This window comes from Macaca fascicularis, chromosome 14 (genome assembly GCF_037993035.2).
Source record: "Macaca fascicularis isolate 582-1 chromosome 14, T2T-MFA8v1.1".
Taxonomy (NCBI): Eukaryota; Metazoa; Chordata; class Mammalia; order Primates; family Cercopithecidae; genus Macaca; species Macaca fascicularis.
Window position 1 is genome coordinate 56398007 of NC_088388.1, and position 15267 is coordinate 56413273.

The 15267-nt window shown below is 40.8% G+C and overlaps 1 protein-coding gene across 2 annotated transcripts in view; it reads right to left on the bottom strand.

Moving 5' to 3' along the window:
- IPO7 (importin 7) overlaps positions 1-15267 on the bottom strand; it is a 65463-nt gene that overhangs the window by 29295 nt on the left and 20901 nt on the right. For both annotated transcript variants that reach the window (XM_045371470.2, XM_045371469.2), the window contains 4 exons: positions 10532-10685; positions 9081-9239; positions 4788-4944; positions 2405-2494 (listed from right to left, as the gene is read on the bottom strand). In XM_045371470.2, coding sequence (XP_045227405.1) covers positions 2405-2494; positions 4788-4944; positions 9081-9239; positions 10532-10665 — 540 coding nt within the window. In that variant the 5' untranslated portion in view covers positions 10666-10685. The remainder of the gene's footprint in view (positions 1-2404; positions 2495-4787; positions 4945-9080; positions 9240-10531; positions 10686-15267) is intronic.

Below are 15267 nucleotides of genomic sequence, written 5' to 3' on the forward strand. Positions count from 1 at the left end.
ATCTCTACTAAAAAATACAAAAAACTAGCCGGGCGAGGTGGCGGGCGCCTGTAGTCCCAGCTACTCGGGAGGCTGAGGCAGGAGAATGGCGTAAACCTGGGAGGTAGAGCTTGCAGTGAGCTGAGATCCGGCCACTGCACCCCAGCCTGGGCGACAGAGCAAGACTCCGTCTCCAAAAAAAAAAAAAAAAAAAAGAATGTTCATAGCTTTACCTTTAATACTGAAAAAGTAAAACTACCCAGATGGCCATCAACATACATAAATTGTGATATATCTATACAATGGGATACCACTTAGCAATAAAATATAATAAATACCACTACACAACATGAAAGAATATTATAAATATATTAAGTGAAAGAAGCCAGGAACAAAAGATTACTTGATAAGTTCTAAAACAGATGAAATCTATTGTGCAGGAAATGAGATGATGGCAGAGATGACTAGAACCAGCCATGAGCAAACATTCTGAGGTGATGGTTAGATGGGTACATATAATTGTGTTAACTCACTGAATTGTTTATTTATAATCGGTGCACAGATTATAAATTATACCACAAAAAGGCACACAATGTGTATATGAGACCTTTAAAAGTTATATATCTATTAAATGTGCACAGAAAAATATACACCAAACTAGTTTCCTATGGAGTGTGTAGAAATGTTGTTTCTTATGCATTGTTCGTAAATCTTTTTGAAACAAATCTTAAAAAAAAAATTAGCCGGGCGCGGTGGCTCACGCCTGTAATCCCAGCACTTTGGGAGGCCAAGGCAGGTGGATCAAGAGGTCAGGAGATCGAGACCATCCTGGCTAACACGGTGAAACCCTGTCTCTACTAAAAATACAAAAAATTAGCCGGGCGTGGTGGCGGGGACCTGTAGTCCCAGCTACATGGGAGGCTGAGGTAGGAGAATGGCGTGAACCCGGGAGGCAGAGCTTGCAGTGAGCTGAGATCCGGCCACTGCACTCCAGCCTGGGCGACAGAGCGAGACTCCGTCTCAAAAAAAAAAAAAAGAAAAAAAAAATTAAACTACAAAATAGGACTTTGGTCTCACTTATGCGATTAACAATATTATATTGGATAAATTACATAACCCTCCCATGTCTAAGTTTAAAATAAAAGTCAGAAGGAATTTTGAGGGTTAAATGAGTATATATTAATAACAGTACATAAAACACACTAGGTAGGCTGGGAGCGGTGGCTCACGCCTGTAAGCCCAGCACTTTGGGAGGCTGAGGCAGGTGGATCACAACGTCAGGAGTTCAACACCAGCCTGGCCAAGATGGTGAAACCCTGTCTCCAGGAAAAATAAAAAAATTAGCCAGGCATGGTGACGGGCACCGGTAATCCCAGCTACTTGGGAGGCTAAGGCAGGGAATTGCTTGAACCTGGGAGGCAGAGGTTGCAGTGAGTTGAGATCACACCACCACACTCCAGCCTAGGTGACAGAGTAAGACTCTGTCTCAAAAAAACAAAACAAAACACAACAAAACAGGGTATTCAGTAATCTGTAAATTCCCCTATATCTCTAGAAAACTAGACTATAGGCTGGGCGTGGTGGCTTATGCCTGTAATCACAGCACTTTGGTAGGCTAAGGTGGGCAGATCACCTGAGGTCAGAAGTTTGAGACCAGCCTGGCCAACATGGTGAAACTCCATCTCTCTAAAAATACAAAAATTAGCCCGACTTGGTGGCACACATCTGTAGTCCCAGCTACTTGGGAAGCTGAAGCATGAGAATCGCCTGAACCCAGTAGGCAGAGGTTGCAGTGAGCCGAGATTGCACCACTGCACTCCAGCCTGGGCAACAAGAGTGAAACTTCATCTCGGAAAAAAATAAAAAAAAAAAAGAAAACTAGACTATAAAGAAAAATTGTAGTAATTTTAAAAATTTTGATTATAAAAATAACACAACTGGACAACTCTGAATGTACTAAAAACTACCAAGTTGTACTTTAAAAGAATAAATTTTATGGTATGTGAGTTATTTCTCAATAAAGTTATTATGAGAAAATAACATAACTACAAAGTTTGGCCAATTTGTAAAGCAAGTTCTTCCTCTGTACGTGGGCATCTGACAAATTAACTAGGCTAAGAGCCAGCTATGAGCTCTTAATTTAAGAATTCAGAAGAAACAGAAGATTTAGGATGAAACAAAAGGATAACAGAAGCACTTAACCAATAATATATTTTTAAAAACACCTTTTACAACTCTTTACACCGAGTAAATGTACATATATAATGCATATGTAAACAAATGAAAAGGTACCTCTAATCTAGAGAAAAACACATCACATATTATAAAAGTTCATAAAGAATGTTACAGGAAACACCAGTTAGAGTCTTCAAAAGACCATTAAATATTCACATTTAGTAATATAAGAGAACATATAGAAACTTACATTAGGTACATCCCTGTTCACAACAGTCTTTAAAATTTCTATCCATTCTGTCAGGTTCTGTTGGTTTATCAGTTCCAGTGGTAGTGTATACTAAATAAAAGTCAAGAATTAATATTTCAAAATCCTTGCTAAAGAAAATCCCACTTCTTTTTACTCTTCACAATGCCTACCAAAAGTATTTCATTCAATCCACATTTCCTACTTTTAGTACATAGGCAAATTCCTTTGCTTGTTATCTATAATGGTAAACAGTGAGTGGGCATCCTTGCCATATTCCCATTTTACTGGGATATCTTATTTTCACCATAAGGTGTGATATTTATTGTAGACTTTTAATGAACAACTTTCATCAAGTTAAGAAAGATTCTATTTTAGGATTCTAACAGTTGTTTATTTTTTTCAAAGCAGACATAGTTATTTAATTTTATGAAATGCTTTATCTGACATCCATAAAGATAGTTACAGGTCTCTATTTTAATGTGATGTAAGGGTTAATTTAAAAATTAATTTCTTACTGTCGATCCATTCTTGTATGCCTGGGATAAATCCTATCTCTCAGTAGGCCAATAAAACAGATAACCAATTTGGGATTTTAGGACATCTATTTTCACAAGTGAGATGGGGCTATATTTTTACAACAGGGTATGCTAGTCTCAAGGAATGAGTTGAGAAACTACTTTGTCCTATTCCCTATGCCCTATGATAGTTTTCAAAAAGACCTATTATTTAATCCGAAAGTTATGATCCTCAGAGTTAGAAAAAATATTGAAAAGACTAGTGTTTATTCAAATTACTTAACAAAAGAATCATGTAAGAGTCCAACAGAACAGCATTAAGGTGCCCTTAGATTCATAGTGGCAGATAACTGAATGTCTTTAAAGATCTAGCAAAGACATACAAAATCCAACCAAAGAATAGAGTTAGGCAAGTACAATCTTAGTGGAGGTGAAGTCATAGATCTTTCTTCCTTTTTTTTAAGAGACCAGGTCTCGCTCTGTGAGGATGGAGTACAGCCTTGAACTCCTGGCTTCAAGCAATCCTCCCACCTCAGCCTCCAGAATAACTGGGATTACAGGCTTATAGGTGCAAGCCACTGTGCCTGGCTCTGATCTATTTAAATGAGAGTTTTTAATGTAATGGTATGACTTGAGATAAACCCTGCTATGGTACACGGTACAACAAAAAGAACCAGAATTTTCCTGGTTTTTAAAAATCTGTTTTACAAGTAATTACATTTCACTGCAAATACTGACCCAACCATTTCTTTAGTGGGTATCTTTTATCCTAGAAAAATTTAGAACAACATACAGAAATAATAAAAGCCATTACTGTATACCAGTAAAGCCCACTGATTTAGTATTTTTGTGACAAGTTTAGGAATAGGTTTTGTATTGAGACAATCTATGTATATTCTGCATGTTAAGTATGTGTTAGACTTCAACTGTAATCAAGTAACTGGTTTTCAGATTCATTAACTTTTTTTTTTTTGAGACGGGTTTTTGTTCTTGTTGCCCATGCTGGAGTGCAGTGGCATGATCTTGGCTCACCGCAACCTCCACCTCGCACGTTCAAGCTTTTCTCCTGCCTCAGCTTCCCAAGTAGCCGAGATTACAGGCGTGCACCACCACACCCGGCTAATTTTTTTGTGTTTTAGTAGAGACGGGGTTTCTCCATGTTGGGTCAGGCTGGTCTCGAACTCCCCTCCTCAGGTGATCCGCCCACCTCGGCCTCCCAAAGTGCTGGGATTACAGATGTGAGCCACCGCGCCTGGCCCAGATTCATTGATTCTTAAGGTGAAAGACAGTTTCTAAACTGACTAATTTGGTTGCAGTGGATGGTTTAAGAGAATTAGACATTGCCCATTTGCAAATTAAGATTTATCAGGGGCCTGGCACGGTGGCTCATGCCTGTAATCCCAGCACCCTGGGAGGCCAAGGCAGGCGATCATGAGGTCAGGAGTTCGAGACCAGCCTGACCAACATGGTGAAACCCTGTCTCCACTAAAAATACAAAAATTGGCCAGGCATGGTGGCACATGCCTGTAATCCCAGCTACTCAGGAGGCTGAGGCAGGAGTATTGCTTGAATCTGGGAGGAGGAGGTTGCAGTGAGCCGAGATCACGCCACTGCACTCCAGCCTGGGCGACAGAGCGAGACAGTCTCAAAAAAAAAAAGAGATTCATTAGGGTTGTTTATGTATTTGGGGAGGAAGTATGTTTGTTTAGACTTATAATTTTGGCAATTTATGTTTTGCTAGAAAACCGTCCACTTAATGTAGATTTTCAAATTAACTATTATTCAGATGCTGAAATTCTTTGTTAATTCTTAATGTGGTAAATGACAGACTAACTTTTTATATATAAAAACTGCTTCATAGATATTACCTGAACAAGAGCATAGAAGATCTTGAATATTTGTTTCTGGATGAGGACAGACTGATCAGACTGGTCAGAAAGAAGCTGGATAAAACGATCCTTTAGAACTGGCAGAAAATGCTGCATTGCTGCTACCAATGGACTCCGCTCCTCTGGTTTTTTATACCTTTGAGTAGGAATACAAACTAATTCTGTAAGAATTTATTTCCACAATTTTATATATATTTAAACTATGCATTTATTTCCACAAATATTATCAAATACTTCCTAACCAATTTAGAAAAAGAAAAATACCTAGAACAAAACCGTAAAAAGAAAGCATCTTGAATAAAACCTTAAGTAAAGATTATCCAGTATTTTCTGAATATGTATTATGAGGTCAATAATCTTCAAGGCGCACATGAGTATCCTCACTTTTATAGTTGAGGAAACTGAGGCACAGACGTTAACTATCTTTCTCAGTATTACATAGTTAGGCATGAACCTAGGCAACTGGAATAGGTTATTGACCTCATAATAAATGTTCAGAAAATACTAGATAATCTTTACTCAAGGTTTTATTCAAATGCTTTCTTTTTACGGTTTTGTTCTAGATATTTTTCATTTTCTAAATTGGTTAGGAAGTATTCGATTATATTTGTGTAAATAGTAGCAGCTGATAAATAAAACTGATTATATATTACCATCCGTAAGTAATTTACACACCAACAGCATTAAGGCAGAAGTGGTATACATAAAGCAGAAAATACTTTATTTCTAAAAGCATCATAAACCAGAAGTTCTTCCATTAACCCAAAAGGCAACAAAATGTGACCAACGGGCTATCAATTATGAGCCAAGATCGTGCCACTGCACTACAGCCTGGGTGACAGAGAGACTTGATCTCAAAAAATATATATATTGTTAAAAAGCCTGTTGAGGGTTGGGCACGGTGGCTCACGCCTCTAATCCTAGCATTTTGGGAGGCCGAGGCGGGCAGATCATGAGGTCAGGAGACCAGTACCATCCTGGCCAACACGGTGAAAACTCGTCTCTACTAAAACACAAAAAATTGGCCGGGCGTGGTGGTGGGCACCTGTAGTCCCAGCTACTCGGGAGGCTGAGGCAGGAGAATGGCACGAACCCAGGAGGCGGAGCTTTCAGGGAGCCACTGCACTCCAGCCTGGGCAACAGAAAGAGACTCCATCTCGGCCGGGCGCGGTGGCTCAAGCCTGTAATCCCAGCACTTTGGGAGGCCGAGACGGGCGGATCACGAGGTCAGGAGATCGAGACCATCCTGGCTAACACTGTGAAACCCCGTCTCTACTAAAAATACAAAAAACTAGCCGGGCGAGGTGGCGGGCGCCTGTAGTCCTAGCTACTCCGGAGGCTGAGGCAGGAGAATGGCGTAAACCCGGGAGGCGGAGCTTGCAGTGAGCTGAGATCCGGCCACTGCACTCCAGCCCGGGCTACAGAGCAAGACTCCGTCTCCAAAAAAAAAAAAAAAAGAAAGAGACTCCATCTCAAAAAACAAAAAACCAAACAATCAAATTTATAACTATACAAAAGCAATTCCAGTATCCTCTTTTTTTTATTTTTTATTTTTGGAGAAAATGCCTCACTGTCACCCAGGCTGGAGTGCAGTGGTGATCCTGGCTCACTGAAGCCTCAACCTTCCAGGTTCAAGCTATCCTCCCACCTTAGCCTCTTGAGCAGCTGGGACTACAGGCATGTGCCACCACACCCGGCTGATTACTTTCTTTTTTTTTTTCTGCAGAGAAAGGGATAGAAACGGGTTCCACTATGTTGCCCAAACCGGTCTCCAACTCCCAGGCTCAAGTGATTTGCCTGCCTCAGCTTCCCAAAGTGTTGGGATTACAGGATGAGCCACTGCTCCCAGCCCCAGCTTCCATTATTAAGGAGTCAATAGGCAGACTAAATTTGTAAAATACAGATTACTGATTATAGAAATCATTATTCTAAGAGTCACAGCTTATCTTTCTGGAATAGATACTATCAAAACAGCTTTAACTTGGTTTTCCATAGCACATCCCAGTTGTATTTATTGGTACCCCTCTTCCTTAAGAGAGAAAATATAAAGAATTGAGTGAGTACATTTTAAAATGATAATGGGAGACTCTTTTTAAAAGCTAGATTTTTTTTCCTACCAGTTGAAATAAGTAACAAAGTAAATCACCAGGAATAAAAAATACAAAAAGGAATGTTCACATTAACAATGACTGTTAAAGCTATTAACACAATCTACTGACAAATTATTTCAAATATTACTTTAATGTGCTAAGAAATTATACCTAGCATATATTTTAAAAGTTTATCTATACCTTCGAGTTGATAAAATAACAATTCACGAAAGAAAGCCATTTGTACTCTCCAATCTGATTATACAAACTACAAGTATACACAAAATTCCCTTTAAACACTAACTAATATGATGCAGCTCTCTCTATTTATCCATCACAGGTCCATCACCCACCCTAAGAGACTTTAAATACTTGTATGCATCAGATATTCTCTCCTACCTCCCTCAATACCCTGAATAGTGGACTGGGAGTTGAGTGGTACTAGTTGTCAATCTAAGCTAATGAGTAAAAAATTACGGTACCAAACTTATTACTACCCTGTAAGACCTGAACATTCCTGAAAGTATGAAAATATGACACTAATAAAATTCTACTACCACAAGGCTGTGATGTGTCAAACTGGAGAACCACACTCACAGAAAATCCTTAAATACTAGTCTTATCACTATTCTGTTAAAAAAAAATTTTCAGTGGTTCTTAGTATCTAAAAGATCACATCCAAATTTCCCATTCTGGCACTCAAAACCCTCTTTAACATGGTCCCAATTTACCAGTCCAAAATTATTCCCAACCTCTCACTGGGAATTATCAATACCATTAAGCAGTCTCCTCACTACCCACTAAAGACAGGTTCTCACATTTCCGTCTCTTTCTTTGTTCATACCACTCCATATGGTGTGACACGCCTTCCTCTTCATGTTCTTTGTGTTCCTTCAACTGACAAGCATTTCCTGAGATCTATGCTCCTGAGGACCACCACAAATTCCAATTTTTCCATAAATTTTCTTAGAACTGCTTCAGTCCACACAGATCCCTTGTGAACACCTTGTGCTTCACAACGAAACACTGGCTGAAAATGAACTGAATTCCAATGATGTAGCAGCCTCCTGTATCTCCCATTTAAAAATCCCTGTCATATTCCCTCCTGCTAAGATTATGGGACAGGACAGACTTGAACCTCCTCAATGATATTGACAGCTTATTGCTTTTATTTTCTCCAATTTTAGTCACTCAGACTAAACTCTAACAGAACTGTAACAGCTGGAACATTCCTTAGCAGGAAGATGGGTATCTGGTGGGAACACAAGAAAACACCAGTACCAATGCTGTAAATGGTATTGTTTCTCTCCTGCTCAGAGAACAAAAGCAGCAGTTCATCAGCCACTTTGAGATGGGACCCAAAGAGAGTATCGGAGGCGAACTATAAGTCCCAGAATTAGAGGGCTCACAATGGCATCTGTGGAGCTGTTAGGACTGGCAATAAAGTCACCATCATGGTATAAAACTCTTCCTTATGCCTTCCTCATAATATCCCATCAAACCTTTTCAAGTGCCTATCAACTACAGACTTAAAAAACTCCTTCAACATGTGGCCTACCACTCTCAGTGCTATACTTCAACTTTCCAGGTTAGATCTTTTTTTCCTGATCCCTAAAACAAGATCTAAAATAATCACTTGGCCTAAAATCTTTTTTTCCTAATACTAATGACATATATGAACTATAATCTGCTTAAATATGCCAACAATGAAATAGGTGAGTGTGAATCCCCCAAAACACACTGATTAAAGAAGATCACATGAAATTCCAATGAATTCTCAAAGAATCAGAGGGAGGTTCCTAAACTGAGATAAAAACTCAAAGAAAAAAAGCCACAAGTAATAAAGAGCTTTAATCCTCAATGTATTCTGATCACCTTCACATTTTAGAAAACTTATCGGAAGGACTTTTATCAGCACGTATTGAGGAGCCCAGCTTTAGAGATAACTTAGTTTTTGAATAGGTAAAGAGACAACGATTAAGAAAAAAGGGCACAAGGAGTTTCTTAATAGAATAAAGAAACTGCAGAGTTAGAATGCTACTTCAAAAAGAAAAGAATAAATTGAAATTACCATATAACTCACTAATTTTATTATCTATAATTTTACATGTTCAAACTGGCTTAAATTTTCCCAACTTTTCCTACTTCTCAAAGCTCTACAGGAATTGAAAGAAACACTTACTCATAATTTTTCACAAGCTGATAAAGGCAAAGAAGAATTCCTAGCCAACAAGCACTGTTATCGGACTGAAGATAAAAGCCAATTTTGTCCACAATGGCAGTCCAGCGGCTTGGATAATCATGTTTGATGATGTGATGAATGCATGTAGTAAGCTGTACCCTGAAAGCCAAAAATAAACAGTAAGGAAAAAATCCTAACTAGGTAAGATTTTGCTAACTCACAGAAAGGAAAATAGAGTTTAGCCAAAATCTGATTTTAAAATAACCCATGTGATGTTAGATGTACACAGAATATATTTGATTCAGAATAAGTCACTGAGCAAAACGAAACCCAACAAATGTTACAAATACAGGTGTTTTATTTTTCATTCCTATCATCAATAAACAAGTTTCATTTAAGAACATCAATTAGGCTGAGTGCGCTGGCTCACGCCTGTAATCCCAGCACTTTGGGAGGCCCAGGCGGCAGATTACAAGGTCAAGGGATCAAGACCATCCTGGCCAACATGGTGAAACCCCATCTCTACCAAAAACACAAAAACTAGCTGGGCCTGGTGGTGCACACCTGTAATCCCAGTTACTCAGGGGGCTGAGGTCACTCTGCCCCGCCCACAAGTTTTATATGAGGTTTTTGGTTTCATCAATGTGAAATCAAACCATAGTAAGAAAATAAATTACAGGCCAGGCGTGGTGGCTCACATCTCTAATCCCAGCACTTTGGGAGGCCTAGGCAGGTGGATCATTTGAAGTCAGGAGTTCCAGACCAGCGTGGCCAACATGGTAAAACCTTGTGTCTACTAAAAATACAAAAATTAGCCAGGGATGCTGGTGCACGCCTGTAATTCCAGCTACTCGGGAGACTGAGGCAGGAGGATTGCTTAATCCCGGGAGACAGAGGTTGCAGTGAGCCGAGATTTCGCTACCTCACTCCAGCCTGGGCGACAGAGCAAGATTCAATCTCAAAAAAAAAAAAAGCTAAGGCATTCTCCTGTAATAGCATTTGTTGCGTAAGTTTTCTGCTACAAAAAAAAAAAAACAGGGTTATATGTTCTGAAAAGACCTCAAAAGCCCCCCAGAAAAACAAAACACAGGCCGGGTGCGGTGGCTCACTCCTGTAATGCCAGCACTTTGTGAGGCCAAGGCAGTTGGATCATGAGGTCAGGAGATCGATACCACCCTTGGCAACATGGTGAAACCCCGTCTCTACTAAAAATACAAAAATTAGCTGGGCGTGGTGCTGTGTGCCTGTAATCCCAGCTACTCGGGGAGCTGAGAGGCAGGAAAATCGCTTGAACCCAGGAGGCAGAGGTTACAGTGAGCAAGGATCGCACCACTGCACTCCAGCCTGGCCACAGAGAGGGAGTCCATTTCAAAAAAACAAAAACAAACAAAAAACAAAAAACCCTGAAAGTTACATCCCTGCAGAAATGGGTAAATTTTAAAAACACATACCTGATGAGCTCAGGAGAATGGATAATGGCTTCTACAATATTTTCTCGAATACAATGGCGATCTTCTTCTGGAATAGTATAAGGGGATATATCCCCTGGTGCTGTTTCTCGATCAGGCCAATACTGTGTTATCATATTTTTCAAATAGATAACACCTAAAATACAGATCAGTTTGACAAAAGAATGTTTACTGTGAAAGTACTGTGAAAATTCCTTAAATGTTCATACCTCAAGTATTTCTTTCAGACCACTGTTTGTAAAGCTATGCTTTCATTAACAAAATACTACATTAAATTATTTTTAAAGTTGATAATGCACAAATTGAACACTCAGTTACAGCAATCATGCACAAGGTTATTACTAATCACATAGGGTAAGAAAACTCTGCAAATAACCCCAGAGAAAACTGGTTTTTTTTAACGTCACAACACTTTTTACTCTGTTTTCTATATGAGAGTTAAATTAAATCAAATCAGTTTTCTAAATGAAGCCTCTCAAGACAAAACCATCATACACACCCCAACATAGCTTCTACAACTCATCACACAAAGGTAATAAAAAAAACAATTCTTATCACAGAAAAATCATAGCATACAAAGGTTCTTAATCTATAAATTTAAGTATTTCAATCCCATACCACTTCAAATTCAAATTATGTTATGGGAGAATTTACTGTGTTCAGAAATTACAGATTACTATTTTTCCGTCAGTTATCATATTGCTACCTTCGCACATTGCTATTTGACAAGTTAACAAACTGATGAAGTGGCAAAATCTAGGTTGCTAGCAATGCTTTTTACCCAGCACTTTCAGAGAGAGAGCGACAACAGAATCACAAATGTGTAAGATGTACTGTAAAGGGAAACTGTCCAAAATTAATTCTTAAATTCTGCAAAACACTGGATCGTCTCTAATTAGCAATTCTTATCTCGAGTCCTGTACTTTTTTTTTTTTTTTTTTGCGACAAGAGTCTCGCTCTGCTGCCCAGGCTGGAGTGCAGTGGCACCATCTGGGCTCACTGCAAGCTCCACCTCCCTGGTTCACGCCATTCTCCTGCCTCAGCCTCTGGAGTAGCTGGGACTACAGGCGCCCACCACCACACCCGGCTAATTTTTTGTATTTTTTTAGTAGAGCCGGGGTTTCACCATGTTAGTCAGGATGGTCTCGATCTCCTGACCTCGTGATCCGCCTGCCTCGGCCTCCCAAAGTGCTGGGATTACAGGCGTGAGCCACCGCGCCCGGCCTCGAGTCCTGTACTTATTTGAACAAGGATAACCGACAGAACTGGGATTTTATATTCTAGTTTGCTTTAATTTAGGAATTAAATATTCGATCTTATAGTATTTCAAATAGATTAAGACTATATATTAAAATACCCCTCAACAAGGTATTTTTTTTTTTTTTGAGACAGAGTCTCGCTCTGTCGCCCAGGCTGGAGTGCAGTGGCCGGATCTCAGCTCACTGCAAGCTCCGCCTCCCGGGTTTATGCCATTCCCCTGCCTCAGCCTCCCAAGTAGCTGGGACTACAGGCGCCCGCCACCTCGCCCGGCTAGTTTTTTGTATTTTTTAGTAGAGACGGGGTTTCACCGTGTCAGCCAGGATGGTCTCGATCTCCTGACCTCGTGATCCGCCCATCTCGGCCTCCCAAAGTGCTGTGATTACAGGCTTGAGCCACTGCGCCCGGCCTCAACAAGGTATTTTTATGAGATGGAGTCTCGCTCTGTCGCCAGGCGGGAGTGCAGTAGTGCGATCTTGGTTCACTGCAACCTCTGACTCCCTGGTTCAAGCGATTCTCCTTGCCTCAGCCTCCCGAGTAGCTGGGATAACAGGCATGCACCACCATGCCCAGGTAATTTTTGTATTTTTAGTAGAGACGGGTTTTCACCTTTTGGCCAGGATGGTGTCGATCTCCTGACCTTGTGATCCGCCCGCTTTGGCCTCCCAAAGTGCTGGGATTTATAGGCGTGAGCCAACGTTTTAAGATAAACTACACCTACGATAAAGAGTCAAATAGGACCAACAAAATCCAGGTTATTACTACTACAGAATTTTGGTTCTTTTTCTCCAAAACAGAACAGAGACCAACATTAAGACCACACAACAGTCCCAATGTCTCTGGACGCAATCTCTGAATATTTCCATTCTAAGTAAAGAATGGGATATATATGCTTATGTGATTTGGAATGATAAACATTTTTTGCCCCATCAAAACAGAACTTGGTACTGCACTGTAAGGATCTCATGGCCGGGCACGGTGGCTCACGCCTGTAATCCCAGCACTTTGGGAGGCCGAGACGGGCGGATCACAAGGTCAGGAGATCGAGACCACGGTGAAACCCCGTCTCTACTAAAAATACAAAAAAATTAGCCGGGCGCGGTGGCGGGCGCCTGTAGTCCCAGCTACTCGGGAGGCTGAGGCAGGAGAATGGCGTGAACCCAGGAGGCGGAGCTTGCAGTGAGCCAAGATCGCGCCACTGCACTCCAGCTTGGGGGACAGAGCGAGACTCCGTCTCAAAAAAAAAAAAAAAAAGGATCTCATGATTCAGTCTACTCTAGCCAGAATAGATACTCTAGCAAAGACAGAATGAACTAATCATTCGAAATCTAGCAGATGAAACCACCATATGCCATGCACTACAGAATCTCATTCCAAGAACATAATTTTTTTTTCTTTTTTGAGAGAAGGTCTCAAGTCTGTTGCCCAGACTGGAGTACAATGGCATAATCTCGGCTCAGCACAACCTCCATCTCCCAGGTTTAAGCGATTCTTCTGCCTCTGCCTCCCGAGTAGCTGGGATTACAGGTGCATGCCACTACCACCCGGCTAATTTTTTTATATTTTTAGTAGAGACAGGGTTTCACCATGTTGACCAGGCTGGTCTTGAACTCCTTACTTCAAATGATCCACCTTCCTTGGCCTTCCAAAGTGCTGGGATTATAGGTGTGAGCCACCGTGGCCGGCCCCAAGTATATAATTTTTAAATTAGTGATATTTTAAATTTTTTGACCAATTCCATAGTTTAACTGCTTCCAATTGTGTACACACTAAAACAATTTCCCAGTGTAATTTATTTTTCTAGTACACATAACCAAGTCTCTAGAATTTATTAATATCACTCCTAAAGGCCAAACACTTAACTGTATAGTAAAATTTTGGATTTAAAGGCAGATTCTTATCTAAAAATGGGAAAATGTAAACTTTACTAGTAAAAGATAAATGAGACTTGAATATATATAAAAAAGAAACAAGACCAGGCACAGTGGCTCATGTCTTTGATCCCAGCACTTTGGGAGGCTCAGGCAAGAGGATCACTTGAGGCCAGGAATTCAAGACCAGCCTAGAGGCTAGGCGTGGCAACTAAGGCCTGTAAATCTCAATACTTTGGAAGCCGAAACCAGCCTGGGCAAGACAGTGAGACCCCATCTCTCCCCCCCCAAAAAAAAAAAAAGACCAGCCTCAGCAACATACTGAGACTCCATCTCTAAAAAATAAAATAATTAAGATGGGTGTAGTGACACATGCCTGTAGCCCCAGATGTTTGGGAGGCTAAAGCAGAAAGATTACTTGAGCCCCGGAGTTTGGAGATTCAGTGAGCTATAACTGAGTCACTGCACCCCAGCCTGGGCAAGGATCAAGACCCTGAGGAAGAAAGGAAAGGGAGGAAGGGAAGGAGGGAAGGGAAGGAGGAAGGGAAGGGAAGGGAAGGAGGAAGGGAGGGGAAGGAGGAAGGGAAGGGAAGAAGGAAGGGAAGGGAAGGAGGAAGGGAAGGAGGAAGGGAAGGAGGAAGGGAAGGAGGAAGGGAAGGAGGAAGGGAAGGAGGAAAAGAAGGGAAGGGAAGGGAGGGAGGGAGGAAGGAAGGAAGGAAGGAAAGGAGACAATAAAAATTATTACCCTTTTCTATTAAATTTAGAAATATTTTCAAAAAGATTTACTGCTGACCCGGGAGTTCAGTCATTTACATAAAATTGTTTGCTTTTAAAAAAGCATGGCCAGGCATGGTGGCTCATGCCCATAAAACTAGCACTTTGGAAGGCCCAGGCAGGCAGATCGCTTGAGCTCACAAGTTTGAGACCAGCCTGGACAATAGGGCAGGACCCCATCTCTACAAAAAATACAGTTAGTGGGGCATGGTGGTGCTGCCTATAGTCCCAGCTACTCAGGAGGCTGAGGTGGGAGGATGGCTTGAGCCTGAGAGGCAGAGATTGCAGTGAGTCAAGATGGAGCTACTAAATTCTAGCCTGGGCATTATAGCCAGTTTGTCTTTAAAAAAAAAAAAAAAAAAAAAAAAAATCCTATCTGCCTAGCAGAGTCCAGGATATTTAATTAATTAATTTACAGTGATAAAAAATTTAAATTCATTTATTTCCTGAGTACCTACACTGTACTAGGCAACATTTTAGGCACTGAAAATGAAAATATACTGTTAACAAAACAGACCTGAGACTAAATTCTATTTCTAAAAATTGAAACAGTTTACTGCACATGGCATATTATGGCTAATTATTTAGCCATTAAAATATGAATCTGAAGGCCGGGAGCCGTGGCTCACATCTGTAATCCCAGCACTTTGGGAGGCCGAGGCGGGCGGATCATGAGGTCAGGAAATCAAGACCATCCTGGCAAACACGGTGAAACCCCGTCTCTACTAAAAAATACAAAAAATTAGCCGGGCGTGGTGGCGGTCACCTGTAGTCCCAGCTACTTGGGAGGCTAAGGCAGGAGAATGGTGTGAACCC